The sequence below is a fragment of the Myotis davidii genome, unplaced genomic scaffold, assembly GCF_000327345.1.
Source record: "Myotis davidii unplaced genomic scaffold, ASM32734v1 scaffold608, whole genome shotgun sequence".
Taxonomy (NCBI): Eukaryota; Metazoa; Chordata; class Mammalia; order Chiroptera; family Vespertilionidae; genus Myotis; species Myotis davidii.
In genome coordinates this window covers 1,122,692-1,134,471 of record NW_006300025.1, presented here as the reverse complement: position 1 = coordinate 1,134,471, position 11,780 = coordinate 1,122,692, and the positions used below count along the sequence as shown (strand labels likewise).

The 11,780-nt window shown below is 39.5% G+C and overlaps 1 protein-coding gene across 3 annotated transcripts in view; it reads left to right on the top strand.

Annotated features, from left to right (window-relative positions):
* The window catches only part of SNX5 (sorting nexin 5), a 28,436-nt gene that overhangs the window by 678 nt on the left and 15,978 nt on the right, over positions 1 to 11,780 (top strand). For all 3 annotated transcript variants that reach the window (XM_006776125.2, XM_006776126.2, XM_006776124.2), the window contains 3 exons: positions 8,726 to 8,830; positions 10,459 to 10,569; positions 11,309 to 11,430. In XM_006776125.2, coding sequence (XP_006776188.1) covers positions 8,726 to 8,830; positions 10,459 to 10,569; positions 11,309 to 11,430 — 338 coding nt within the window. The remainder of the gene's footprint in view (positions 1 to 8,725; positions 8,831 to 10,458; positions 10,570 to 11,308; positions 11,431 to 11,780) is intronic.

Below are 11,780 nucleotides of genomic sequence, written 5' to 3'. Positions count from 1 at the left end.
GCGGCCCGGTGTCCGGGGCCGAGGGGGCGCGGCGAGCCTCTGGAGCCCCGAGAATGGGTTTATATGTAAAAAAGTTTTTTAAAACTGATCTTGGCTTCACGAAGACTGGACGGGGGACGTGAAATCCACTTAATATGCAACTAAATGCTTCCAAACTGCTCCCCCCCACTCCACCTTGATAAAACCTTTTTTTGGCCTAAAATTTAGGCCTTAAATATGGAGGAAATTTCATCAAGTCGGAAATCTGAAGCCTGTATCTTACAACTTTATAAACGCTGAAGGCGTCGCTGCGGGAGTTGTGTAATTTTTTTAGTAGGTGCTCTAATTGTTGAGCTCGGTTTTTATTTTTAAAATGTGGGTGTTTATGTAAATTGCCCCCATGCCGCTTAAAGCTTGAGGTCTGGTAGGTAACGTGCAGTAAAATTAGTTTGCCGTAGCCAATTAAAGATTTCGAAGCAAGCCCTGCTCTTTTTATTGACCCTTTACGTTTGAATTAGTGTCGCACAATTCGTATAAGTTGCTAATAAACCACAATGTTATGTGCAGAATCGTTAACAGAAGTTTTTCTGACAGAAAGGGGGGAAAACTTGAAAGCTACAAAGCACTCTTGGATTTAACCTGAAAGACGTCTTAAAATGCCCCGTCTGTGTTAGCCATCTTTGGGGAGAGACTCATCCAGTCCAAGTCCCAACGAGGGCCTCATGCTGTGTTAGTTACTCAAGTGCAACTTGGTGATGGGGGTAGTCAAGTCTTCCTGGGAGTATTTTTACTTGAAAGTTGAAAGAAGGAACTTGTTCTTTTTACTAAAACTGAAAGTGGGAACTTGAAACTACGATTCTTACCAGAACATTCCAAAGGTAGATTTCTTCCTACAAGTTTAGATGCTGAATAGGAATTTTGGTAGAAATTTGATACACACACACACTTCCTTGACCCACAGTGTTTGAGTCTAAAACATCAGCTCTTTAAAAGTGCTCGACTGCTTCAGCCGGCCTTCCTGTTTGTTAGTATGGTATATGGTAGCTGGAATTCAAAGTGCCCATCATTCTAACCCTCCAGCAAAATTGGAGGATTATGAAGGCTATTTCTTGCCCCCGCACCCTTCCAAACCTGGTAGGGGCTACAGGAAAAAGATTTATGTAGAATCATTTTCCTTCTATTTTTTTTAATGAAGAAATAAGGAAATAATAAAACTTACTATAATATTGCCCTAAAACGTGGCTTCATTTTGCTTCCTGATCTAATTTTCGTCCTGTGCTGTGTATCTTTAGATGGTTTTTACTGTTAACTTAAAGGACGTTTTTTATAGAGAGGAAGGGAGAGAAACTTGATCAGCTGCCTCCTGCATGCCCCCTATGGTGAATGGAACCAGCGACCTTTTTGATCCATGGGAGACTGCTCAACCCACAGCCAGGGCCTGGGCAAGCCTCATAGATATGCCCTGACTGGGAATCGAATTAGGACCTGGTTCAACTCGTTCTCTACTGATGGAAAAGATTGTATTTTGATCTTTAAATTTGGAAAAATAGGATTTTTACCAAGTGTCATCCCTGAAAAAGCTAAGGCATTAACACCAGTGGCTCCATCGTTATAGTTACCTAGTACTGTGCCACCGACCATGGGACGTTCTCGGGTGTCTGGGTAGTGAGGAAATGAGATCACGCAGAACCTCGTTCCCATAAAATAAGTTACCCTGGTCTCTAGTCATTTTGCACCTTACAGGTTCTCCAAGCCTTCTGTTTGCCAAAAAGCCACTTAAATAGCTGGCATCATGGTTAGGTTCCCACTCCCAGATTCAGTGTATATCCATCTGTTGTGATGAATCTCTTCAATATTCCAGCAAACCCACCGCAAATAGAGTATGGGTCCTGATTGCCTACCAAGACTTTTTTTTTTTTAATGATTCTTAAATTGCTAATATACTGAAGTAAGTTTAGCATGTAGGAAAAGTTTTGCAAGGAGATGGTAGCCCTTCCCAGCCTGATAGATGATGTCTCCTTGAAGCCTCATTAATGTTTATGCTGCTGCTCTGGTTTGCAGTTTCTTGTTAACTGGTGTGGAAATTGTCTCTAGGGACACTTGACTCCCAGCTTGAGTGGGAAAATGTCCTAAAGTTTGTTAGTGTAGGAACAGTACTAAACTTTGACAACTACTATGACAATTTCAAAATTATTAATTTTTGTGGACTTTCTTAATTTAATGGCTTGACTTCGTTTTTCTTTTCTAAACTCTGAAAGTATAGGACTTATCAAAACTGCCCAAATCTTAGTTCTGGATCAGTAACTTGTACACAGTGTCTTAAGATGCCCACTATCTCACATTTTTTGAGCTGTAGGAAGAAATGGCCAAGGGAGACTTAGAGAATTTTCTAGGTCCTGAGATCTAAATTCTCATTTGGTGTGAGACCTGGTAAATAACCAACTGATGTAGAGCTTGAGTTTAAACCAGGGTTTTACAGCCTGAGCATTACTGACATTTTGGGCTTGATAATCTGTCGTGGGGAATTGTCTTGTGCATTGTAGGGGTTTAGCAGTATACCAGGCTTCTGGGTGACAGTAGCTCTCTTTCCTCCAGTAGTGATAGTAAAAAATATATGCAGCCATTGTTAAATGTTCCTTGGGTGGAAATCACTGGTTTAAACTTTCCTTTTAAAAATGATGTGTATGAATTGGGTGAAGGTTGTGTTACAGAGCCTGATCTTCAGTGTGCCAGTTTTTACATTTTTTGCCAATCTATGATTGATAAATTATAAGAAAATACATGCTGGCCCTAACCAGTTTGGCTCAATGGATAGAGTGTCGGCCTGTGGACTGAAGGGTCCCAGATTTGATTCTGGTCAAGGGCATGTGCCTTGGTTGTGGGCACATCCCCGGTAGGGAGTGTGCAGGGGGCAGCTGGTTGATGTTTCTCTCTCATCGATGTTTCTAGCTCTCTATCCTGCTCCCTTCCGCTCTGTAAAAAAATCAATAAGATATATTGAAGAAAAAAGAAAATACACGCTGTACCATTGACTTTGGGGGAATTAGCTCCCCCCACCCCAATATTGAGGAGCCTTATCAAAAGATGGTAAAAGGGTTTCTTCAGTGGGTTATGGGGGCAATTTAGGATTGCAGAGAGGCAACTGTGTTCACTCTGTTGACATGTAGTGCCTGCTTTGTATTGTGGAAACCTGAAGCTCTGATGTTACAGCACTCAAAACGTTGTGGACTAGAATTGAAGTTCACTAGCAAAGGTGCTGCAGAGTAGAACTTAGTTTAAAATCTTAAAAACATTTTGCTCTATTTATTGTCAGGGCCTGGTTGTTGGAGGAGATAAGGGAAAAATATTTCTGTAGCTTAGTACCCTTGAGATAGCGATAGCCATTGATGAAAGGGCATGAGTGAAGTGAGGTGGTAGGGAAACAACCCTTTAATGAACCCAATTTGAGGACAGTTGTAAGTTCTGCCCTTTAGAAGCAGTGAAGGAAGATGGCTGTGGAGGACATCTTGTCTCATGCATGTGGCAAACTTTACAAGTATAAATGGAAAGTTTCTCTGCCTGATCTCACTTTCTAAAAAGCCTCACCTCGACATCTGTTTATTTTCTGATTGGCCACTGTGTTAACTCTTAGGAGATAGCCCTTCCAAAAGAGGGACATGAAATTCATCAACTGTTTCATAACCCAAAGGCAAAAGCCAAGAGGGAGGAGAGTGTAAGTACAGTTAGAGGCACAGAGGAAGGACTGCACTTCCTCAGTTCAGATACGGGATTGTTGGCTTGACTCTCCCCTCCTTCCTTCCCTTTTACAAATTTGGTGTAACTTTTTCAGGCACTGCTATGTGGTCTGTAGAGAAAAGTGTAATGTTCTCAGAATAGCTGCTTGTGGTATGCATTTTCTGCTTGAAGAGTATAGTTTACTTGTTTTTGAGGGGCAGGCCTTTAACCATTCTAGTCACTGTTAATGGTGAGTACAAATGCAGAAGCCAACTTCTTGGGCTTTCACTTTATATATATATTTTTAAATATGTTTTTATTGATTTTTTTACAGAGAGGAAGGGAGAGGGATAGAGAGTTAGAAACATCGATGAGAGAAACATTGATCAGCTGCCTCCTGCACACCTCCCCACTGGGGATGTGCCTGCAACCAAGGTACATGCCCTTGACCGGAACTGAACCTGGGACCCTTGAGTCCACAGGCCAACGCTCTATCTGCTGAGCCAAACTGGTTAGGGCTCACTTTATATTTCTTGAAGAGCAGTACAAAGCTACTGGTGAGTGATGAAATGAGGTAATGGAATATTTACATCTAAATGACTTGGGAAATGTGTGGTACCTTTGACTCTAAGCAGAGGGAATCTCATCAGGAAGCAGGCAGCCTTCTCTTCTCCATGCTGCCATTTGTGTCTCAAACTTATATAAGCTTAAGCTCAGACAGCTCTCTTGTGTTGCTGAATAATCTGGTGGTGGTGAAGGTAAATTTGTGTATTAAACGTATTTCCATTCATCTTGGTTTGATCATAAAGGTCAGGCAATGAATGTTCTTAAATATACTCATCGACATGTGTACTAGAGTGTGTAACATGTCAGGCTTGTAGCAGAGGGCTGTGGACTTGATATATCAAGGAACTTTGGGGAGGGAGCCTTGATAGGATTGGGTAGTAGTAGATAAAGGGCTTTGGCTTTGAATGGAAGAAAATTAATTTTTTGTTTGTTCAGCTGCGTCTTCCGTATCATCGCTGTGTTGATTCCCAGTAGAATTTCTGTGCTAGGAGTTCCTTAGATCATACAGTGTAACCCTTTCATTTTGTGAGCTCATTTGAAAATAATCCAGGTATCTAGTAATTAGTTAGATTTCTTATAATGAATGTTAGTTAAGCCAATAATTCAACTTAATCTTTCTGGTTCCATGTTGGGATTTGACTAGTTCATGGGCTTTGCAGCCTTGTGAAATGATGATTGAGTTTATCCATTCGCTGACTACGCTGCACTGACCTTCTTCCAAGCCTTGGTTCCTGTTCTAGGAACTCAGGGTTCAGTAGCCTCCAAATGCCCTGCAGTCTGTGGTGTTCTACCATGGACAGCTTGTGTGTTGGTGGACTACCCGTAAGAATGGTTGGTGTCAGCAGGGATGGGTCCCTCTCGGGCCCATCTCACCAAGATGAGTGGTGGAAATCTGATCACTTGCTGTGGCCCTTTATCTAGTTTTTTTTTTTTTTTTAAAGCTTATGGCTAACTTCCATAACTTTTATCTGTATTAGTATACTGAGATCTAGAAGACTGGTTCTGTTATGATTGATACTGGTAGACCAAAGTTATATGAAGAAGGGAAGACTCTAGTGTAGGTTGGGGAGAGGGGCAGGAAATGAGAAACAAATAGGTTTAAAAGCAGAGCTCATTGCTTATAGTCAGTTCAGTTGTTTTCATGCACCAGTGCTATAAGGAAAAGCTGGGATAGAACAGATAAGCAGGTTTTGGAAGAAAATGGTAACAAAAAATTTGAGTACCAGTACTTGCAACCATCCATAAAGGAGGGGTTTGGAGAAGGATAATGGCATTAGAATTTCATATAGAGCACTTCTTTCCTGTGAGTTGAAACAGTAACAAAGAAATATATATATCTGCTGAATGTACCTTCTCTGTTCTCCCTTGGAGGTTCTGAATTTCAGAATCTAGCCTTCCATGTTGTCCAATCACATAGCTGCCCTTTGCCATCTGTGAACCATTAAATCTTTTGAAGAGTGAGCTTTGTAGATGGTGGTAAGCCTTGCACCAAAGTGAGTCAAAGTGAGATTTGGATCACAAGTGGTCTTTAGCTCAAAAGTCTGCAGAGTTGTCCTGCAGCCAGTAGTATCATGTTCCCCAGCTGGGTTGTCTGATGAATGGGTGAGGAAGTGCATAGGGATTCTGTATCAGGTTTTCTCCTTTTCAGGCTCTTACCAAGTATTTAGAGTTTTTAAAACAGTTAAAATTTTGCTTTCTAAATAAAGCAGTGCTGTTTATCTTCCCCTCCCCTTCCGCCCCCCCCCCTTTCTTGTCACAAGATCATTGTAATCCTTACTATAAGGATTAATCAGTAATCAGAAAGGAAAGTATATTGGGGGCTGAAACTCCATCTAAAACTTTTGGGTATATCATGCAATGGTTTCTATAGAAATATACAAAAGAAAGTCAGTTTAAAAACTTACATTTTATTGTTTGAGGATAGGTGTTTTAAATTTGATTCTCAAGTGACCTAAGGGAACTGGGAAATTGAAAAAGTAACATGACTTGGTTCTGAAGCCTGCTTTTCTCCACTGATTTAAACAGCCATTCTTGGCATTTTGACATCAGTAGCCCAACTTGGTATTCGCCACCAGTGCTAAGCAGTACTCTGGATGCTTATTTAGGGTAGGGGATAGAGCTGGGTGAATGGGGTACAACCCAGTTCTTACACTCTACATCCTGCTGATTTATTTAGCAAGTACTGTGGCGGAAGGCTGTGGGGTTTGGGTTTTGTTGACTAAGCAGGAGAAAGAATGCTGAACTTGTAATCATACTTGATGCTTCCGGAGTAAGGATTCTGTGCTGACTTAGAAGTTTTAAGCATTTCACAACTTTTATTGATTTATTTGCTTCATTTTCCTGGAGGGTTATATGCTAACTGTAGGTTATGTGTGTCTTCATTGTACTCATACTAAAAACAAACCAAAAACCATATTCCTATGGTAACAAGAAAGGAAGATAGTAATATAGTAAATAATCTAGGCTATTAATTATATGGTTAGAGTTATGGGAAAAGAGATGAAACCAGAAGATAATTGTTTGGTGGGATAAAAGCAGCTGGTAAAGTTCATTTTAGCTTTGATGCTTAAACTATTTCTCTATTACATTCACCTTGGTCCTTCAATAACTAATTCTAAAGCTAGCCCATGTGGAGATCACAGGCTCGTTAAGTTTGTTTGTCTTATAGTGAGCTAAAATGGAATTGCCAGCCTGTTTAGAAATTGAGAGATGGCTAGAAACCAAGATTTGAATGACTTTAGGAAATGGAATCTCAGGAAGCATCACAGTTGTTGCTGAGCTCAGGGAAATGTATCTTAAACCTGCCCCGTCTTTCTACCAAGGTCTGTTGGCCCTTTTACACCTGCCCGCTTTGTTCCTGTTCTGATCGACGGATACAAACATAGAATAGTATTCTCTGCAGTCAAATTTTAGTGTATATTTTGAGGTCTTTTGAATTTTGTATTTGCCCAGTGGTAAGTTATCGGAAGGAAGGAAGCTTTTATCAGAAATATGTCAGGAGAGTCACAGTTATGACAAAATGAAGTACCCCTGACCTTGAGTCTTATCTTTGTTTGTAGAGATCTCATAAATGGGCATAGGAAAATTAAGTCAAAATAAGCAAGTATTTCATAGGAGTCATCAGGAATTAATTTGGGAGAAGTATTTAAGTTGAAATGTCAGGGACTTAAACATATTGTTATCTTACTAACATACCTGATAAAATCAAGTTCTGGCAGAACTTGAAGCTTGTTTCTTATTAGAAAGCCATTGTTACAGGACTAACTCTGGTTTTTGCAATTTAAATTTTTTCTTAGTGCTTAAGGGAAAACCGGAGGTAACTGACAGTTTCTAAGATGTAGAAATAGAAGTTATGCATTTTTTTAGTGGATATATTTAGTCTTTTTGATTAAACCTGATTGAACCCGTTTTTCTAGTTTCAAAAGTTAAGTTTATCAGTCTTAGGTCTTGAACTTTTTATTTTGAAGAAAAGAATTCAAAATGAAATTTAGGGGGAAATATCTCAGTATTCCTTGTTCCCTCATTCTCTTAACTCCAGTGTTCACTTGGCATTCTTCCTGTGTGCAACAATCGAGTGTTATGACATCTTTACTTTAGGGGTTGGAGGTGGGAAGACATGAGATGCTTATTTCATGCAGTTTAATGCCTTGTTTGTTTCAGACCTTCACATTGACCATTACTCAGCTTGTCTGCTTTAAGAATTAGGGAATTTATCATACTTTAAGTTCAGGACAAACACCATTTTAACCACTTTTTTTTTAACAGTCCATTTCTTCCAAAAATTCTTTTTAAACGGACAAACATGGAATTGGGTGTTATTTTCCTCTGAATTCCTCTCACAAAATCTGTTGCTCTTGCTTCCAGAGCAGTGCTCACACTTGTCCCCTATGTGTAGCTAACGGTGACATTCTGCTAAGTAGGGCCTTTGTTAGTTTTTCAGTTCATTTCTCGGTGTCTAGATGAAACAGTCCCTGGTAAATAGCTCTAGAGCTCTTGAGCCAGGTTTTTCTTATCTTTTTGACCTAGGATCCCATACCACATAACTGTTCTGTTTTACTAGTCTCATCTTTCATATGAATGATCTGGTTAATGCCACTTGAGTATTCCTTGTAGTTTAGGCATTTATGTGAGAAGTTCACAATTTCATCCTGTCTAGTTCAAGCCTTCTTAATAATGGTTCTCTAGGTGTTTGATTAAAGAAATTTTTCATGCTGATATAAAATGAGTAATGCACATGATATTAAAATTATAGTTGCTTTTTCAGATCACAGGAATACTTTGTACCCGTCCATATATTTAACTCTAAGGTTCCCTACAGTGTCAGATAAACTTAGATTTATCTCAGCTGACTTTGTTCTAAATGATCTCCTACAGGCTGCTTTTTAATTACTAGCTCCCATTTTTGGAAGGATACTTTTTAGGACTAAGATGGATTTGAAACTAATGACCAAAAAATGTATTTCAGCTGAGATCTGTATCCGTGGACTTGAATGTTGATCCCTCACTTCAGATTGACATACCTGATGCACTCAGTGAAAGAGATAAGGTCAAGTTTACAGTACACACCAAGGTAAGTGGTGGAATGGCTTCAATAATACAAACAGTGCTAGTTTGCAGCCTTGTTTTTTATAGTGGCTGTGAGAAGAGACTTCCTGAACTGAAATGGTTGTCATTTGTTTGCAATGTAGCACTGCTGCTAAGTGAGCACCTCCCTCATCTTGTAGTGAGCCTCTAAATAAGTGTAATTGCTGCAGTGTTTTCCATTATGGTGGAACCCTAGGGCATTGCTGATGTTAAATGTGGCTTGTACACTGCTCTGTGAGGAAGGTAAATCAAGCAAAGTAGGCTGAACCGTCTTCCTACACAGCTGAAGTCTTCCACCTTTGTTTTTTGTTTTTTAATTTGATTTTTTATTGATTTCAGAGAGGAAGGAAGAGGGAGATAGAAACATCAAACAATGAGTGAGAATCATTGATTGGTTGCCTCCTGCACACCCCCTACTGGGGATTGAGCCAGCAACCTGGGCATGTGCCCTTGATTGGAATCGAACCTGGGACCCTTCAGTCCACAGGCTGACGCTCTATCCACTGAGCCAAACCAGCTAAGGCCACCTTTGTTTTTTTTAATTTGCATGTGTGGGAAGTGCTTTCTCATGTTTACCAAGTTCTTGGCCTTTGCCCTACTTATTTCTTGTGATTCAAAAGAGCTTTTTTATTTTTTTGCCGCCAAATTTTTATTTTTATAAATTTTAATTTTTTTTCAAGTAATTTAAAATATTTAATGATTGATTTGAGAGAGAGAGAGAGAGAAAGAAACATCAATTTGTTCCACTTATTTATGCATTCTTTGTTCCACTTATTTATTCCTGACCAGGGATCAAACAGCCTTGGCATATAGGACAACCAGTTGACTACCAGGCCAGGCCTGTCTCCACTTGAGGATTTGCTTTATTTGTTTTAGAGAGAGAAGAGGGGAGAGGGAAGGAGAAATATCAATTAGTGGCCTCCCATACATGCCCCAACCAGGGATTGAACCCCAAACCTAGGTATATACCCTGACCAGCAATCAAAACCACCACCTTTTTGGTGAAAGGGAAAAGACTCCCAACTGAGTCATCCGGCCAGGCTTGTTTCCATATTTTTAATTTGACAAAAAGCAGTATCAGTTCTTTCAGGAACACTTCCAGCCTCCTTTTCTCCTTACCTAGTAGTTAAAATGTATTGAATACTTTTCCTATCCCAGGCGCTGTTGTAAAAGGTTTACATGGATTTGTTTTTTTAAAACAACCTTATCGTGGTGTTTTATTATCCCCACTTTACAGGGCAGGAAACAGGAACTGATTTAAATAAAGCAAGTAAATATCTATAAGGTCTTTCCCCATGTCTTTTTTTCTCTTAATACCTTGGTAGCTTGATTGGCGTACCTCAGTTAATCCAAAGGCAGTGTGAAGACTACATAATTATATCTGAGTTGACGTACAAGGTGGAAATTTGTGAAAAGAATTCCTTAAAAAACATGTTTAATCTTGGCTATGGCTTTTCATAGTGGTGGAGAGATTGTGTCTTGCTGCATTTTATTCTTTAGTGGATCTCATTGTGATGTTTTATTTAGGATTTTCCCTTAGTGCAGCTCAGGAAATTCAAGCCACTTTATCTAAAATAAATGGTAGTTACCAGTTAACTTCTCTTTTATTTACAGACCACACTGCCCACGTTTCAGAGCCCAGAGTTTTCTGTTATAAGGCAACATGAAGACTTTGTATGGCTACATGACTCTCTTTCTGAAACTGCAGACTATGCTGGGCTTATTGTAAGTGCATTTTGGAAAATAAAATAATTACCGAAGGATGTTTCTTCTACCTTGCTGTTCATTCTGTTTAGAGACTTTTATCCATTTTTCATCATGGATTATGAAAGTCTGATTTCACCTGCCAACTAGAGTATGTGCTAATCATTACTGTTAAAATCTAGAATATGAGAATAGTGGTGTAGCTATGAATGAATGGAAACATACAGTCTTACATTCTCAAATGTTGTAGTCTGCTTAAGGGATAAAGGATGCAGTTCTTGCGTTCACCTCTTTAGAGTTAATGTAAGGCTGCAGGAAGAGACCTGATTTTATAGGAGTGTGGTTTGTACTGTCAGGCAGACTGAAGAATCTGGCAAAATAATTAAAATTAGTACTGAAACTTATGTTTAAGAACGTTCTGTTCATTCAGTATTAGAATGTAGTTTATTGTCCTCTGGAATTAAATTCTTTTTAAAGCCTATAGACTATTATCTTGATATTTCTTCATCAGCTCTTTTAGTACTGATTGTTAATGTTTAAATTTTAAACATAAACACTATTGTACCCTACCAATTGTTCATGATAGATAAACTGAACAAGTGAGTGCCCAGTTTTGGGGAGGACACTTTTAAACGGCCAAAACAAATAAGGTTAAAAGAAAGACAGGTTGACCACAGGCCTGGTGGCCTGTGTACAAGCCCTAACTAGAGAATGTCACTGTTGGGACAAGAATGCTCATGAGTTACCTGCTCTGCTGCAGATACCACCTGCTCCTACAAAGCCTGACTTTGATGGCCCTCGAGAGAAGATGCAGAAACTGGGGGAGGGCGAAGGGTCTATGACCAAAGAAGAATTTGCCAAGATGAAGCAAGAGTTGGAAGCGTAAGTGGATCTTCCTGATGGGATGAGTATAGTAGTTACTAGTGCTGTCCTTTAAAACTGCATTTTGCAGAGTGTCGGGCATAGTCTTGAGCTATAGACCTTGACTTCCTTTGGCCACATGCACTGGTGAGAGTAGTTGTCCCCTATGTAGACCATACTTGTTATGGAATGCTGGTCTGGCATGGGTGAAGTATAAACCTTTGTGTTTTCATATATAATTTTTTCAAGCTGCTGATAGTATGCAGTTCTTCTCTGAAGTTTGATTACTGGAAACATAGTTAAAACTAGATTGCAGTGAGTGCTGTTACAGAGAAGCATTCTGAATGATAACCACATTGCAGGACCTGAAG